Below are 17,327 nucleotides of genomic sequence, written 5' to 3' on the forward strand. Positions count from 1 at the left end.
TTTCTTGTAATTTTTGGACCAAATTGGTCTTGGTCTTGAGATATACCACAGGGAAAGATGCGAGGAGTTATCAGGCGTAGTGTAAGCGATCGGCTCTGTTTTGCATAGAGATAGAGTCTTAGGCGGCTTCGTGAATCCAACTCTTTTTTTTTTTTTTTTTTTTTTTTTTTTTTTTTTGTGATGAGATGAGTGAGATTGATACGACCTGCTTCATCTACGACGAAGTCTTGTCGTCCTGCAATACTTGATGTATAAATCCAAACTCGATCAGCTCCAGACTTGCGTCGACTCTGTGGTTTCTTATCGCTTATCGATAATGAATCACGCTAGCCGATAAGAACAAAAAATGTGGGAGAAAAAAAGAAAAAATTCGCTGGGGAAAAATTGGCAGAATCTTCCCCACCGCCAACCACCCTGCTCCCGTACTTCGTGGCTTCTCAGGCTGTAATTTTCTACTGAAATAGAAAATCTTTGACTATAATCCCCGTTAGTATTATTTGTCCGTTTGTTTTCCCACATCTCGACTCTGGCCATGCCTTCGGCGGAAAGCGTTGCGGTGATTACCGCGGAGGAGCCTGTTGTCGAGAAGGCCAAGAAGCAGAAGAAGGACAAGAAGGATAAGAAAGAAAAGAAGGAGAAGAAGAAGTCCAAGACCAAAGATGTGGAGACTCCGGATGTCGCCGACGCGACAAATGGTGAGACCGTTGTGAGCGACGGTCCAGAAGCTGAGGAGAAGAGGAAGAAGAAGGAAAAGAAGGAGAGGAAGAAGGAGAAGAAAGACAAGAAAGAAAAGAAGAAGAAGGCCAAGCAAGTCGAAGACAATACACAAAACGGCACTGAGACCGAAGACACCCCGATGGTCGATGCGACAGCTCAAGAGTCCAACAAGAAGAGTTCAAAGAAGAAGCGCAAGCACGACCAAGTCGCCGAAGACGCCGCCGACAGCACGAATGCCGCCGACTCCGAGTCCCGACCGAAGAAGTCCAAGAAGGAAGGGAAGGCGCGGAACGGAGTCGAGAGCAACGGCGCTGCCAACGGCCATGCAGCCTCGGGTGACACCTACACGCAGTCCGCCGCGCTCGACGCAGTCCCTCAGTCCGAGATTGACGACTTCCTCAAGTCCAAATTCGTCGCTATTGCCGACCCCACGGGTAAACTCAGCCATCTCCGCCCGATAGTGCAGTTCTCACACCTCCCTACCACCCGCCTCCTCGAGAAGTCTCCCTTCAAGGCCTTCAGCGCCCCGACGCCCATCCAAGCCGCCTCCTGGCCTTTCACGCTTTCTCACCGCGACGTCATCGGTGTTGCGGAGACCGGGTCCGGAAAGACTATGGCTTTTGCACTCCCTTGCGTAGAGGGCTTGCTTAGAGGTCCCAAGAAGCGAGGCGTTAAGGCCGTCGTCGTATCCCCGACCCGCGAACTTGCTATGCAGACCCAAGAACAAGTCTCCCAACTAGCAGGTCTCGTCGGCCTCTCCTGCGTGTGCATATACGGTGGCGCTCCTAAGCACGAGCAGCGAGCGCTCCTCGGCCGCGGCGCCGACATCATCGTCGCCACGCCCGGCCGTCTGAAGGACTTCATGTCCGAAGGCGTCTGCGATCTCAGCAACGTGCAGTTCGTCGTACTCGATGAGGCGGATCGCATGCTCGACACCGGGTTCGAGGAGGACATTAAGCAGATTCTCGCGGCGACGCCGCCTCGTGAGAAGAGGCAGACCCTCATGTTCACTGCTACGTGGCCCGTGTCGGTACAGGCTCTCGCGGCGTCGATGATGGTCGATCCTGTTAAGATTACGATCAGCAATGGGGCAGATGACCGGGCTGATGGCGAGCTGCAGGCCAATAAGCGTATTACGCAGCGCGTCGAGGTTGTGGACCCGCGGGCGAAGGAGGGTCGTCTTCTTCAGATTCTGAGGGAGTATCAGCAGGGCAGCAAGCGGAATGATCGCATTCTCGTGTTCTGTCTGTACAAGAAAGAGGCAACGAGAGTGGAGGAGACACTGTCTCGCAAAGGTATCCGCGTTGCTGGTATTCATGGAGACCTCAAGCAAGAGCAGAGGACTAGGAGTTTGGAAGCGTTCAAGGCCGGAACTACGAGTGTTTTGGTAGCGACTGATGTTGCTGCCAGAGGACTCGACATTCCGGAGGTGAAGCTCGTTATCAACTTGACGGTAGGTTTTCTCGTCCTACTCATATGTGTAACGAATACGCTGCTAACTACTCATTCGTTTAGTTCCCCCTAACGATCGAGGATTACGTCCACAGAATTGGTCGTACGGGACGTGCTGGAAAGACAGGCGAGGCAATTACCCTGTTTACCCTACACGACAAGTCTCATTCTGGAGAGTACGTTTCCCCCCAGCCGCCACCTTTATTCATTCTTTCGTTTTCTTTATCTGGTCTTTGCTAACTCAGATTCTAGATTGATCAACATTCTTAAGCAAGCTGGTCAGCCTGTTCCCGAGGATCTCCTCAAGTTCGGCACCACCGTCAAGAAGAAGTTGCATCCCGTATACGGAGCGTTTTACCGCGAGGTAGACACGACTAATGTTCCCGCCAAGATTGTCTTTGATGATTAGTCGGGAGACACTTCTTGCGCACAAATGTGTATAAAAGCAGCTGAGATAGACGGGGAAAAAAAGAATGGGTGGGAAGAAGGTATTATGTTCTATGGGTATTACTTTCTATTATGCTACACAGAGATGAAAGAGAACAATGGACATCATGTCGTTTTCGATTTGGAAGCAGAGGCCGATGTTGTGCCTCGGAGGGAAGAGTAGCATTCTATGAGGAATCTCCTCTCGGCGAATGCTCTATATCAATTTGTTAGTTACATATCGAGTGGTATAAAGAAGGAACGGGGAAATTTTGGGTGTGTGAGGTCAGGGATAAACAAAAAGAAAAAGGTTCACAGGGTACATACAATAGAGCTACTATCGGGATAGCTGTCGCTCCAATCACAACGAGTGACATGAAAGCACTTCCTCGCACGACATCCTCTGCAAGAAGAAGTGCCCTCCGGACAAGATACGGGGTGACCGCGCAGATGGCCACGGTCATCCCGCTAGGGCTCAGGCTAGACAGATCAAACCCGACACCTTTCTCTCGGAAATACCGCCCCACGAAGAAAGCGCACCACACAATTCGGCAGACCATATTCGCAGCATTGGCGCAAACCAAACCCACAGGCGGGTCCATGTCAAGGACGCGCAGGGCGGTGAACGCCGAGAGGCCGAAGACGACGGAGAACCCGGCCATGTAGGCGCTTTGGGTGTGGACCTGTGCCTCCGTGGCCACGGAGGCGACGAAGGCTTCCGAAACGCCGTTGAGGGCAAGGAGGGGGATGTAATAGCAGTAGGCGACGAGGGCCGGGGAGGCGCTGGCGGACCAGGAGCGGCCTGCTACGAGGGATAGAAGATAAGGGGCGGCTAAGGGTCCGAGGGCGACGACTATTGTAGAACCGAGGATATAGAATTTGAGAAGGCGGTGGAGATCGCTGCGTGCCTTTTCCACGGCGGGTTTAGTTGCTGCGGGCTCGTTTTGGCCGGACTTGCTTGGTTCCGCGGTTGTGCTCGACGAAGATGTCGATAGAAGGCGGCTAAAGTAGGACCTGCTGCTCTCTTCAATAGGCTGGAATAAGAGTCTAGCTAGCAGACCGCCATAGTTGTTTACAAGGGCATAGATGCCTTGAGCGTGAGGCGTCGAAAGGATCGAGACCAGGAAGGTATCTCCCTGGGTCAGGAAATGCTTCACGACACTCTGTGCCATCATACTCGACGCCAGACTTAATGTCGGCTGGTAGAAGTATGAGAAGAGATAACCGCCGGTAACACTCTTTGCCTTCTCGTCCTTGCTCCCGGTCTTTACACCAATCCGTCGCAGGAATATGGAAAAGTGATCGCGTGTGGCTAAACCATACCCAGCCCCGAGGTAGACGACTAGCAAAGTCGCACCGTAGGCGAGCTGTCCTAGGGCGAATGGGAGAACACCTAGATCCAGTCCGTTGCGACTTGCGTATATCGCAGAGCCAAGCGTGGCGCCGCATCGTAGGAATGCGCCGGCGGATTCAGCAAGGGCACGAGTACCGAAACGAAGCCGCACTTGCATCAGCACGAAGCATGGTTCGGACAGGAGTTCGAGAATAGCAGCGAGAGCGTATAGTCGTAGGGCTTCGTCAAAGCGCTCCTCGCTACCCTGACCGGAGGATAGATGCATGAACCAGCCCAGGACAGCAGTGACCACAGCGCCTAAGACGACGGCTAGGTAGCCCAGGTTCACAACCGCCTGCGCCTGCTCCCCATTCCGATCTGGCTCGGTAGACTTGGTCTTCTTAACGCGCTTGCTCTCATCACCACCAAGTTCGCCTTGCCTCTCAGACTCCTCATCGTCGGTTGAGATAGGTTGCCTCTGGATAGCCACCCGTAGGCTCTCCCTCGCAAAAAAAAGAACAGTGAGGTAGTATGCCTCTAGCCGCGCGGAAAGGCCCAGCAGAGGAGCCGTCAGGAAACGCAGTAGTAATTGGTTGGCGAAGAAGGTGAGAAGACGCGATGAGACCTGGAGGATGATGAGGAAGGACGCGCCGCGGAGGGCCGAACTGCCCTGCGGCGAATTAGACATCTGGCTCGTTGCGTCTGCGGATGTCTAGGTAGAGCGGCGCTGAATTGAATTGAGATGCCGCATTTACGGAGAGCTCGGGATGTCGTGGAGATTTGAGAGGAAAAGCTGGTGAGGAATCCTGATGTAAAATCAAGACGTGGCCGATTCCCTCACCAACTCGAGATCAATCAATTGATCAAATCGATCAGAGGGCGCTGAGAATTAGGTGGCGCTGTGGTACCATTAGTGGCATAATCATATTCTTACTGTGTGTGAAGGCCCCGAACCCCACCAAAAAAACTCTCGGTTGTCATAGATGCCCCAGGAATACAGTACAAACACTGTGTTAATTCATTCAAGAGCAAGTCTCAAGATCTAGAATGCGATCTCTCCCCTTCCTTCATCGCTTAGAACTGCCACTTGTGCCTCCACTTTCACCCACCTTCTTGAAGTATCTAACCTCGAAGGAGAGGTTTTAGCGAACCGAAATGTTATTCGATATCCAGGATGCTGTTGAAAATCGGAAGACACAGATCATAGCGGCAGGACTCGGTGATGGACTTGGGAAAGAAACCCCCATCCAAATATTACTTGATCAGGGAACGTATTCCGCCATTTCGTCCCAATTAGCACCGTAGGAGGTGAAAGATGCTGGAAGGAGTGTCTAGACTGGTCATATATCAAAATTGCCGGATACTGGTTCGAACATCCTCTGCTGTCTCTCCAATTGAAGTTTTTGGCAAATCTTGCTGGCGCAGAATCCCCGGGCCCATAGAAGCTTCCTCGAGGGGTATTTCAATATCCTTCCTCAGTCCTGCCGCAGAGTATTGAGAATACATCAAATCAATACAGTTCGAGGCCTTTGATCAGGACAAATACAACGAGTTGCTACAATTGTTAGTTCGGTACTTCAATGGTTCGAATAGGCTGCTGACAAATATGCAGATGCTCCATTCTCCTTCCATTGTCCATTGTCCTCGGAGATCTGCTTCGAGGTCTTCGAGGCTCCTTCGGTTTCTGGATTGTCATCAATCGACGTCGTTGCACATGCAAGCTTCGTGGCAGCTGTGACCAATCAGGGGCCACGCAAAGTAATCCCGCCCAGTTTGCCCCACTGTTCCGTCCGCTGAATCCTCTGCTCCGCGACTTGGAGTTGATTGATGCTTTGATACCCCCGCCCCCTCCACTTCTGTTTCCAGTGACAACCGGATTTACTTCGCGATCCAGATGTCCTAATTCTTGCAGTACACGTAATATACGGGGTATTGAGCTTTGCTGCGTCGAACTCAACCTCCGGACTGTGTCGAATCGGAATCTTCGCAGCAGTCTTGGGAAGTTTCGAAATGGACTTGGGACCTGGCCCTCCTGGCGCCGCTGTCGTCATGGACCCAAGGATCGATTGATCTACCTTGAGTCAAGTTCTAGGTAGCTTGACTGGTTGAGAATGAATCAACCTTGGTGCTCCTCTCGTATGATAGCTCCCGGCCCCTCTCCTCCGTAAACGCTTGGTCACTCGCGCTTGCATCATACTGATATGCAGGAGGAGACGTGTCTGGCTCCTGCAGGTGTTCCATTGTTCCATTGCCGTCGCATGTCCCCGTTTGGAGTCGTCGTCATTCTTCAAACCACGGCAGCACATCATTAATCCAAACAACCCCGCCCACCATTGAAAACTCGCGGTTCTCCCGCTCATCTCTTCATGATTTCCAAACTTCCCCTCCCCCTCCATACACGAACAGGAGTCTCAATAGTCTCAATACCCCTCCTTTCTCGTCTAGCTTCCCCGTATATTCGACTTTCTCACCATCATCTTTTCAACCAAACAAGATTCATTGCTGGTTACGGTCCAAAGTTCACAATGGCAAAGGAATACAAGCTCAAGGACCTCTCGGCGCTCTCGCTGAAACCTGGTGAGATGCAGGAAGTGGAAGTAGAGGGGGTCGAAAGTGGAAAAGTACTCCTCATCAACGCTGGCGGTTCCATTCAAGCTGTCGGCTCTAAGTGCACACACTACGGCGCTCCTCTTGTCAAAGGCATTTTGACGGCGTCTGGTCGTATCACTTGTCCCTGGCACGGTGGTAAGTTGCTCTCGGGATTAGGTTTTCTTCTCCTTTCCCTGTCCTAAATTCTCTATTACCGTGGTTGAGGCGTAGCTTATGCATAGGCAGCTTGCTTCAAGGCAAAGTCTGGTGATATCGAAGATGCGCCCGCGCTAGATTCTCTCTCGGTCTTCCCAGTTGCCGAACGCGACGGTGCCGTATACATATCCGGCGAAGAAGAGGCTATTAAGTCCGGGCGCAGGAAGCCCAACTTCCAGTGCCGTGCCGCCGCAGCTTCTAAACCGCAAGAACAAAAAGTCTTGGTTGTCGGAGGCGGCTCCGGAGCACTTGGTGTTGTTGACGGACTCAAGGAGAATGGATACGAGGGACCCATCACTGTCATATCCTCGGAGGGCTATCTGCCAATTGACCGACCTAAGCTTTCCAAAGCCTTGTCGACCGATCCGGACAAGATTGCTTGGAGGGATGGCGCCTGGTACAAGAGCGGCGCCGTAGACATAGTCGATGACGAAGTAACTGGCGTCGATTTTGCCAAAAATGCTGTCCATACCAAGAAGGGTGAAACAATCTCATACTCGAAGCTTGTGTTGTCCACGGGAGGAACTCCGCGAAGACTCCCTCTACAGGGTTTCAAGACGCTGGGCAACGTCTTTACTCTACGAACGATTGACGACACCAAGAAGATTGTGGGGGCCGTAGGTGACAAAGGCAAGAAGATTGTTATTATTGGGTCATCCTTCATCGGCATGGAGGTGGGCAAGGCCTTGTCTAGCGGTAATTCAATTTCCATTGTTGGTATGGAAAAGGTACCGCTCGAGAGGGTCTTGGGAGAAGAGGTTGGTGCGGGGCTACAAAAGGGCCTCGAGGCCTTGGGCGTCAAATTCTACCTGTCCGCTTCGGTTGAGAAAGCAGAAGCATCCGCAGCCGATGCGAGCAAGGTCGGCGCTGTTGTCCTAAAGGACGGTACCAGACTTGAGGCGGACCTCGTTATCCTGGGTGTTGGCGTGGCTCCAGCCACTGCCTACCTCAGGGATAACAGTGCAGTTAGTCTCGAGAGGGACGGCTCGCTTAAAGTGAATGAGAAGTTTGTGGTGGAGGGACTCAAAAATGTCTACGCCATTGGCGACATTGCCACATTCCCGTACCACGGCCCTGGCGGAGACGGCCGGCCCACCCGCATCGAACACTGGAGTGTGGCACAAAACGCGGGAAGGGCTGTGGCCCGAGACATTACCCATCCCAAGGAAGCCCCCTGGTCCTTCATCCCCGTATTCTGGTCTGCCCTGTCAGGTCAGCTGAGATATTGCGGAAACGCGTCTGCTGGGTGGGATGATATTGTCATTCAAGGAAATCCCGCGGAAGGAAAGTTTGTCGCCTACTACTGCCGCGGTGAGACGGTGTTGGCCATGTCGGCTATGGGCAGGGACCCTGTGCTTGCGCAGTGCAGCACACTGATGTATGAGAACAAGATGCCTTCGAAGAGTCAGATTGTTGGGGGGTTGGATGTTTTGACAGTAAACGTTAACTGAGGGGCCGGGCAGAGGATGAACGGGACATGGCGAGGCAAGTCACTTGAGGACTTATGGATGTATTTTCGCGTCTCAGGGTCAGACATGTCAGGCTTTTCTTTTTCTTCCTCCTTGACATTTGCCGATCGTAGGACAATGTCCCCCAAGGTCCTCCTTTCCATCTCCTGCGTAGGTGGCTTGCTTGGCAGCAAACCCTTATTCTGATATCTACAGGAGCCTTCCTGGGAGCCGTCCTGTCTCAGTCTGAGAGAGAGTCGGCTCTAACCTGTCACGAGTTACCATTTCATGGAGCAAAACAGCTGCAGGTTGACTCGCTGAGAAGCAGAAGCTAACCTCAGCTTTGTCGTTGCCCCGAGGCAGAAGATTGGGGAAAGATCTCCCGATGGCCCTGATCTTCGGGTCCTGGTAACCTAGAACCTCCTGGTGAGCATCCTCTCATGTCATTTGAGTCGATACTGTCCCCAGCTGGGGGGTTCAGCTTCGGCGGGGCATTCGGAAAATTAGAAAATTCGATATTAAATCCCGACCAAAAGGCCAAAATACCTGGTAATATTTTTTTTACTTTTTCTCGGATCTTCCACCCGACCCAGCTCTTCAAGCTGAGCGTGAAAGGATTTCTTATTTTTCAGCTGGCCCTTTCGTTTCCCTCCTTTCCTTTCTCTCTCTCTCTCTGTCGATTTTTTTTTCTTTTTCCCTTTTCTTTTTCTTTCCAGCTTCGTTGTGCTGTGTATTTCTCAAGTCCCACTCAGTAAAGCGGCTCTGTATGTATTTGGGTTACTCTATCTGTGTATCAAGGTAGCGGCTGTGTTATCAAATTCTGGGACCTTCGCAATTTAGAATATTCAGGCAAAGTCACCCAGTACTCTACGAAGTTGGTGCAACAGGTACTCAAGGTACCAGTCCAGTTCCGAAGCGGTTAAAGCAGGACGCGCTACGTCACAAGGCCCAAGCGAACGCGACTTCCACGGTCCACCTAAACTACGTTATCTGACCAGGGAAGGTGCGATAGTCACCGCCCCGCTTTTCTCCTCTTCCCAAGTATTTTGGCGCCTTCAGGCTGCTTCAAATTGTTCTCTTCTTTCAATGAAGGAGAGAAACTTTCGCTTTCCCGTCCCCAGTTTTGTCTAACACTGGATTCACAAAAACTCTATTCCCCAGGCCAAAAATCTAACCCGGTCGCTTGATTTTCAACACCCTCGATCGCGGATTCGCTCAAATCCTGTGCTCTCAAACATGCGTCTCTAGTGTGCAACACTTTCTTCTCGTCGACAGGTCACCGCCCCCAGTGTCGAGCAACACCACACACCCCTTCGAGCCGCTCCCGCCCCTACCACTGCGCCTGCACCTGTGGCTTGCGTCCGCCATGCTGACTCGGGTCTCGAGCGGACAGCAAAAGCAGAGTGCGTAGGGATAGTTGATCAACCACGAGAATGACTGGCGACGATGCCTCCGAGGCCCCGAGCCAAGCCGAGTCAGACGGCCCATCGCCGTCTTCTTCTGATGTACCGCCCCTTCGGTGCTGCTGTGGCGATCTGAACTGTATCGTCTTGAGACACAACTGCTCGATCTTGGAGAGCGTCGAGAAAGATGTTCATATGGCAGCAAAACTTGGCCAAGTATGTTGCCCACTTCCTTCGATCCTGGAGCTCATGGTCGTTTCGTTTCGTTTCGTTTCCCTTCTATCGCGGCTTCTTTTGCTTTTTTATTTTCTCGCCTTGTTTTCCCCTGTCAATCGTAATTCTATTCGCCTTGATCGTGTTCCCCGAGCCGTTCTGTTTTCTACGTAAATATGGCCGGAGTCGTCATATTTAGGTTCCGTCCCCAGGGGCCTTTTTTGCATGTCTTGCCCTGTCTCTGAACTATTTCCTTGTTGGTTTCTCCGTATCGCATATCGAACAATTTATATTGTTCCTCATGGCTGCCTTTACTCTCCCCTCGCATGTGCGCCTCCACTGCCTGAGCCCCCGTCTACCCCCTCTACCTGCTTTCTCTATCTAGTCTAGCTGGAACCGTTGTGAAATGGCACCCTCGCTAACTTTTGCTCTGCAGGCGCTATTAGTTCGCCATGAAGCCTACATGGTTGATACCGAGCGAGACCGCGCTACACTAACCTCCCGCATCAAGCAACTTGAGACCGACAAAAGGGAGCTGGAAGCCATGAACACGAGGACCATCGAAGAAAACCGCGCCCTGCTAGATCAGCTCGAAGAGCTAAATAACTCCGTTTCCGAGTCTGAGAGCCGCATTCAAGTCCTCGAGGCAAGTTTGCAGGCTTCCGAGCAGACCATTCGTCGACTCGAGATCACCGCCTCCCGCGCCGCTGATATGGAAAGACACATCACCACCCTAGAGAACGACCTCGAACACGCGCAAAACACACTTGTTAACACGGAAGAGGAGTCTCGATCTGCTGTAAGACGGTGGAGGTTAGCTGAACGCACAATTGCCGACCTCCAGAGTCAACTTGACTTGATGGAGCGGGGTGCTCGCGAAGAGAGAGAGCGACAGGCCGAGGTTATTGATCGTATGGAACGCCAGCGTGAGATTGAGAGGGAACTTAGCACTGCGGCAGGCCGACTTAAGGGTGCCGCTGCCGTCAAGTCGCTCGGTTTCGGGCCTCAGAGCAGCACGGGTGCAGGAACGAGCACGGTCGTCTCACATTTCGTGAGGGATCTACTGCAGGATAACGCGAATTTGCAGCTAGGGATTGCTGAGCTCCGAGAACTCCTTGCCAATTCCAGTGATGAGATCCAAGTGCTTAGAGAACGCCTTTCCCTTCATCAGCCTATTCACGAGACTTCACCTGCCGCCCTTGTCTCGAATTTGAGAGCCGAACTCGGAGCGCCCCAGTCTCCGCCATCTCGAGAGGTCCACATACACCATCATTACCATGTCACGCCAAAACAGGAGAACCGAAAGCCCAAGAGGAGAAGGCAGGGTATGAACTCATTGTCGGGATTCATGCCACCTACACCGGAACATTCCTCTCCCACCCTTCCACCTACCGCCCGCGAGCAATGGCAGAGACAGGCTATTCATGATCCCTATTCCCCGAGAAGCCCTATAACAAACGAGTCGGAAACAGAATCCTCTGTTCGGTGGTCACGCGCCTCTAATCTCATCTCCGAGTTTGCGCTATCGACTTTATCTAGCTCGCCGCAGAGCAATCCTCGCTTGTCAATGTTTGATGGAAGTATGGCTCTCGATAGTGACGGGCCACCCTCGCCATCTACAAGCATAGATCCATTGTCTCCGACCCCCAAGTCGGATGGAAATGGAATGCAAATGCCGGTTATGCCCTTGAGCAGCAATTTCCAGGGCTTTATGCCCTCCTCGCCCTACCCTGCCTGCACAACGGCACTCTCACTCGGCATTGTAGAGTTGTCTCAACCGTCTTTACCCGTGCAACATCCGGAAAACGTGGGTGAAGACACAGTAGAGGAAGTTGACGACGATGACGACTCTTCGACACGGACAACTACTGAAAGAGACAGTCCAAGAGCCGAAGTGGGGCAGCTAGAAGAGGTGGATGACATGTCTAGCCCCCCAAGCCCCCTACAGCCTGTTCTTCGTCGGACCGTGTCCCATGAATCCATCATGTCCCTCTCTGGTGGTCTGGATATTCACACTCTCAAGAACCGTCCAAGCCAGCTCACTTTATGCCATCTGGGCAGTGCGCAGGCCATCGTAACGGGGATAACGGCGCAGCCAACTCTCTCTACCCTCGGTGGAAAGCGGGGCTCTGCCGTTCTGCGGGACAGCCTCGCCGCGCTCCCATCCCCCACGCCTCAGCAGACCCCAGGATCATCCTTTGGGACTCTTGGTAAATGGAGAGGGTGGCGACCCTGGGGAGGTCGAGCTTCTACGGGTGGTGATGAAGGCAGCAACAACAACGACGATCCACCCACGAATGACACCTCGGCAGAGACGGAAACCGCCGTCTCCGTTCGGATTAAGCCCAAGCCTGCCACCAAGGAAAGGGAGAAGGATATCATTCGTACTCCCGGGATCAATCAACCGGGAGCCATCCCCGGCTTCCAAGAGTACTGGGCTGCCTCACAACGGCGCCGCGGTGCGCCAAGTAAGGTACAACCCGACACTGTTGATCGAGCTGCCCTCAAAGACATATTAGAAAGTTGATGAGTTTCCTAACTTTTTTTCCTCTTCTATTTCCTTTGTCTTCCACTTAATACAGCCACCATACGCATCCGCATCACTGGAGTTTTGGATCATCACACACGACGAGTGCTCACTACACTCGGGAATCAAGATGGATACGCCCATCCCGCGCTTGCTTTCGCTTGCGGTTTCCTTTGTTATTTACTTGTTCTCTCGGATGGACGCTTTATTCGGTTTATGTCGTTGCTGGGTGCTGTTTGCTTCTGAATTCGGTTTTTCTTTTCTTTTCTTTTTTGGATCTATCTTCGCGGCAAAGTGATTAAGAGCATGGCAACGGAGTCTTTTCGCTTTTCTTTTTTTTTTTTTTTTTTAAAAAAAAAAGGGGGATAGTACACTGCATTAGGTCGAGATACCTTGTCTTTTTGTGCTTCTCGTTGGGGGACTATTGGAAGTTTATGATTAATTTGGATTGATATACCACAAGACTAGGGATGATAGAAGAAGGTGGAGGAGAGAGAGATTGAACTTAATACATATACCCCATTGTTTCTGTTAGCCATATCCCATCCTTGTTGCCGTTTTCACTGTGATTAGGGCTTCGAGGAAGTACGTTTCAAGTTGACATTACCAACCGAATCACCAGTACAAGAAGATAGTTGGAATATGGGGACAGAAGAGAAGACATTTGATTCAAAATCAAAACGACGAACGTGACATTATCCCGCATTAGGGACTTCTCCATTCCAGTCATTAAAATTGGTATCCCATCCAAAACTCCCACTCCAGGTTCCCTCTCGCACGATGCCTCGCTAAATACATCGATGCGCTGATATCTCCCAAAAGATAAGAAATAAATAAATAAATAAATCGCGTCCGTAAAATCCCCGCTTCATATGCAAAGGCATAATAAATATACACAAAAAATAAATCGTTCAAATCCGGATCATTAAACCTTCTCATTACCCTCGACATCACACACCGTCCCGTCGTGTTCATACTCCTAACCAATCCCTAGTGGCATCAACGGCATAAGTGCCGAAGTTGATGTACTCCGCCGTGACAGGAATGACGCCTCCGTGCCCGTCCCCGCCACTTCCGTTCGCCGCCGTCCCGCCGGCCAGGCCACCGCCGGCAGCCGCAGCATCCACCATTCCATGGGCCATCGGGTAAAGAGCGTTTTCGCCTCCCGGCGGCACTCTCGGGTAGTTGAACCAGTTAAACACGTCCAGGTATTCCAGCTCGTTTGGTGCCGGAGTTCTAGCGGGAGTGAGGCTGGGCATGCGGGATGGTGCGCCGCTTAGCCCGCTACCGCCAGCACCACCACCACCATTCCCAGCATAGGCACTTGGCGGGGGGTGTCGTGGCTGGTGTGAAATGAGCCACTCGAGGTCAAACGCCGTGCGCCTCATATCAGCGAGGATCTTGACCGACTTGGGTGTCACCCCGTCACCCTTCCTCTCGCTATCTCTATATTCATCAAGCACCCTCTGAAGCAGCTGAGAGTACCTGCTTGCGACCTGCCAGTAGCGTCCCATCTCGCGAAGCGCCGAGAGGAAGACCGCGATATTCGGCGACAAGGGATGCTCCATCGTCGACGCGTGCACTAGGAGCAAGCGCGCCGCAACCCACAGACTAAATGCAAACGGCGGACCTAGCTTGTCGAGCAGGCCGTTCGAGTTCACGTATTCATATATGGCTGCAATATTCTCAACTGCTACCTGGCAACGCTGCATCGCTCCATAGGAGGGCGCAAATATTGCGGATCGCATAGTGGGATATGCCGCGGATGAATGGAGCCGGATAACCGTCGTGTGGAAAGTTGTCTGGAGCATGACCCACGAACAGGCGGCAGCTTTATTCGCTGCAGATTGGCACCCCATGCTGCCGAATTCAGCGGGCAAGCCAACCTGCCATTGAGATAATAGGGAGTCAAGCTCTTTATATCGTCTCTGCCACCGTTCTACGTCGGGCCCAGCGCTGATATCCACAGGTTCCTTGAGGAAGAGGTGGATCTGAGATAGGATTGACAGAATGTCAATGTAGTACGCAAATGCTCCAAGGTTCTCCGGTCGCCCCAAGCCCTGCTCAATAACGCCATCTCCAGCAGTTTGGCCCCTCAGATACCACCGGGTCTCGACTTTTTGGTTCTTCGCCCACAACTCGTCTCGGCAGGGCAATTTCCTTTCGATATCCCTATCCCCGAGCGCGAAGTCAAATGCCGTAACAATCGTGGCATACCTATCTAGAAGATAAACCATCCAAAAGAGCCGCCGCCGGGACTCTTCCTCGATGAAGTCTCTCGGCTCAGGGAGGATAGTAGCACGTAACGTGGATATAGATGGAAGGTTGGGCGCGACAGTCAAGGGAGAGCTCTCGACGGCGAGTCCGATTTGCACAACCGCCCTCGTAATCAAGGCCATGATATTCCAACTCGGTGGGCCGTGGCTACTACCAAATAAATCGAGGGCGAGGATAACAAGTGCCTGTAGGGATTTCACAGATAAGTTGTCCAAGCCGTAGAGCAGCACTTTTCTTTTGGAAAGATCGTGGTAATGGCGTTTTCTGTCCTCGGTTAGTCGAGCGTCTTGGGAGAAACGAAGTGTCGTCGCCACAATGGCATGAAGAAGGACGCGGTCAGCCTCATCGAGTGATGTGTGGCCACCAAAGAATGCATCAAACGTCGTCTTTCTGTGTAGGATCGGACACCATGTGTGGATTTGCTTAAAGTAGAGCTCAACCAGGGCGTAAAGCAAATCGTATGGAGGTAGTTCCTGTTCAGGTCCGGCGGCGGGGGTATCTGACGGTTGTGTGAGAAGACTAGAGGGGTGGACTTTCACATCGCCACGCGAATAATAATCCTGGTTATGTTGCTGTTGATTCTGCTGCTGGGATGCGGTTGCGGTTGCCACTGTATGTGATTGCTCTGGGTGTTGGGCTTGAAAACCATCGTGTAATGGCGCTGACACTGACGCGGATGGGCCTAGGCCTGTAAAGCTGACTGGATTCGCAGGTTGAAACCCCTGTGGTTTCGGTTGCAGGAACACCCTAGCCTCGCCATGGTGAGAACTCTGCATCGGATCTGGATGCCTAAACAAGGAAGAGTGGCCCTGCTCTCTCGGTGTGCCTTGTTCACTCGTCACGCTCGGGACGCTAGGGTTGCTGAGGCGCAAGCTAGGGGTGTTTGACGCGAGGGTATTGATGTTTGCTCCGCTGGTAGAAGCGGTAGCGGCCATGTAGGCCTCGAGAATCTGGGAATGGGTCCTTTGGATCTCCTCGAGCCTATCGAGGCGCTGCTCAAGCTCCTTCCCGTAGCCAGCTCGAAGGCCAGGCTTCTTTCGTTCCTTGTATTCGCAGAGTGCTCCATTGCGACTACACCAACCACAGGCAGGTTGTCCACGATCGCATTTAACCTAATTGATGGCAATAGAATCAGCATTATTCTTGAGAGCTCTTGAAGGGATTGACTGCAAGAAGGTGTAAGGTCTGTTAAAGTACGGCGCCCGCCGCGTGAAGGTGCCTGAAGGCGAGTAGGGAATATGGAAGTGGGGTACGGCACGAAACAGTACGTGACACGAGCTGGTTGGTGGAAGAGCGCACCTTTCGCTGTTTGCAGAGTTCACACCTAGGCAAAGTAAAGAGGTAAGACATTAGTAACCAATGTTAGAGGCTCTTCGGGGAAAAGAAACAGCTCGCGGGATTATTCTCAAGACGTGATGGGGAGAATGCAGAGAAGATTCGGTAGTGTTAGAGCGAAACGAAGGATGATCTCGCGAGCTTCAATGAGGCATCTGAGTAGGCTAAAGGTCGGGATTCGGGAGGGGGAGGGCTTACGACACAGAGAGCGGTCGCTTGCGCTTTCCAAGACGGACCGAGTCGTTGTCTTCATTTTCGTGGTCAAGGTCATCGGGGCTGGGGACGGGGTTGCCCTCATCACTCCCCTGGTCGGTGCTAGGCATGGCGGCAGAGTTGGCATCTGACGGCGGAGCGCCAACGCTAGAAGCTCCTAGGGGATATGCCAAGCTGGGTGATCTACTTTCTTGCTGGGTACTGCCGCCCTGCGGCTGGTGCTGGTGCTGGTGCTGGGACTGGGGCTGTTGCGCTCCCGGCTGGTGTTGCTGATGCTGCTTCGTCATATCACTAGTGCCCCCAGGACCGAACACGTATATACCAAAGCATTGGACGGTCGGGCATGCGCGAAATGCCAATAAGGGCGCAGACGGCGGGTGCGGGGAATGCAAGAATGGAAGCCAAAGAGCCTATGGGCCTATGGCGAGAATGGTGGGGGGCCCAGACTGGCGGTGGTTCGTCGGGCCGGACGTACTACATTCGCAAAGAAGGGGCCAGAATCAGGTATTTCCTAATATTAAGCAAGGCTGTGGATGCACGTCGACGATGAAAAGAGACCAGGGGTGGGAGGAGCCGGCGCGATACGGACGGGTAGGTCGCGAGAGCGTCGGCGCTCGGGAGCGGGCAGAATGACAGGTCGAGGCCGGGGCTCTAATGCATTGTGGATTGTTTAGTGGGGGAGGGAGCGAGAATGGCGGGGCAAGCGCACCACAGAGAGAAACAGGGCTGATGGAGTAATGAGACGTTCGATGACTGGATCACGTCGTTTGAGGCGGCGAAAAATTGTGATAGGAAGGATTGAAGAGAGGCTGGTGACCTGGGCACCTCGTGGGAGAATGCCGGCTCGAATGGGGGTGGTGAACTTACCAGGTTCGGTTCCCCCAGAACACCAATGCTACGCCACGAGCCTGCCAGGACTGAAGTGCCAAAGAAACTCGGTAGCAGTTCTGGAGTTTAGGCCTCGCACGTTGCAGAGAGAATACGCAGAAAGGGCAAGTAATGGAGGAGATCAAATGTGGGTGGTCTGGATTGGGCAGCAGACACAATGCATCTGGCGGCCCAAACAATCGAGGATATTTTCGGGTATAATGAAGCTTGGATGCTCGCAAGGAAGGAGAAAGGGAGGTCCTGGACAAGGAGCTATTGTCGGTCGTGGGGGGAAGGAGCCCTGCGAGCCA

At 52.7% G+C, this 17,327-nt stretch overlaps 5 protein-coding genes across 5 annotated transcripts; 3 read left to right on the plus strand and 2 right to left on the minus strand.

Moving 5' to 3' along the window:
* Nucleotides 1-532: 532 nt before the first annotated feature.
* SAPIO_CDS8508 (ATP-dependent RNA helicase dbp3) lies at nt 533-2,578 on the plus strand (the record flags this gene model as incomplete). The annotated part of the gene is made up of 3 exons (XM_016790130.1): nt 533-2,170; nt 2,233-2,345; nt 2,422-2,578. The coding sequence occupies 3 exons, from the start codon at nt 533-535 to the stop codon at nt 2,576-2,578; spliced, it is 1,908 nt and encodes a 635-aa protein (XP_016640393.1).
* A 143-nt stretch (nt 2,579-2,721) lies between these two features.
* On the minus strand, nt 2,722-4,616 carry SAPIO_CDS8509 (Uncharacterized protein; the record flags this gene model as incomplete). Its single annotated transcript, XM_016790131.1, has 2 exons — nt 2,722-2,812; nt 2,923-4,616. The coding sequence occupies 2 exons, from the start codon at nt 4,614-4,616 to the stop codon at nt 2,722-2,724; spliced, it is 1,785 nt and encodes a 594-aa protein (XP_016640394.1).
* Nucleotides 4,617-6,453: 1,837 nt separating this feature from the next.
* On the plus strand, nt 6,454-8,184 carry SAPIO_CDS8510 (Apoptosis-inducing factor 1; the record flags this gene model as incomplete). The annotated part of the gene is made up of 2 exons (XM_016790132.1): nt 6,454-6,673; nt 6,764-8,184. 2 exons carry the CDS (start codon nt 6,454-6,456, stop codon nt 8,182-8,184), a joined length of 1,641 nt encoding a protein of 546 aa, XP_016640395.1.
* A 1,430-nt stretch (nt 8,185-9,614) lies between these two features.
* Nucleotides 9,615-12,324, plus strand: SAPIO_CDS8511 (uncharacterized protein; the record flags this gene model as incomplete). Its single annotated transcript, XM_016790133.1, has 2 exons — nt 9,615-9,800; nt 10,234-12,324. 2 exons carry the CDS (start codon nt 9,615-9,617, stop codon nt 12,322-12,324), a joined length of 2,277 nt encoding a protein of 758 aa, XP_016640396.1.
* A 971-nt stretch (nt 12,325-13,295) lies between these two features.
* On the minus strand, nt 13,296-16,436 carry SAPIO_CDS8512 (Uncharacterized protein; the record flags this gene model as incomplete). The annotated part of the gene is made up of 3 exons (XM_016790134.1): nt 13,296-15,713; nt 15,901-15,925; nt 16,135-16,436. 3 exons carry the CDS (start codon nt 16,434-16,436, stop codon nt 13,296-13,298), a joined length of 2,745 nt encoding a protein of 914 aa, XP_016640397.1.
* Between the last annotated feature and the right edge of the window lie 891 nt (nt 16,437-17,327).

Source organism: Scedosporium apiospermum (genome assembly GCF_000732125.1).
Source record: "Scedosporium apiospermum strain IHEM 14462 chromosome Unknown SEQ_SAPIO_0121, whole genome shotgun sequence".
In the NCBI taxonomy this organism is placed as follows: domain Eukaryota; kingdom Fungi; phylum Ascomycota; class Sordariomycetes; order Microascales; family Microascaceae; genus Scedosporium; species Scedosporium apiospermum.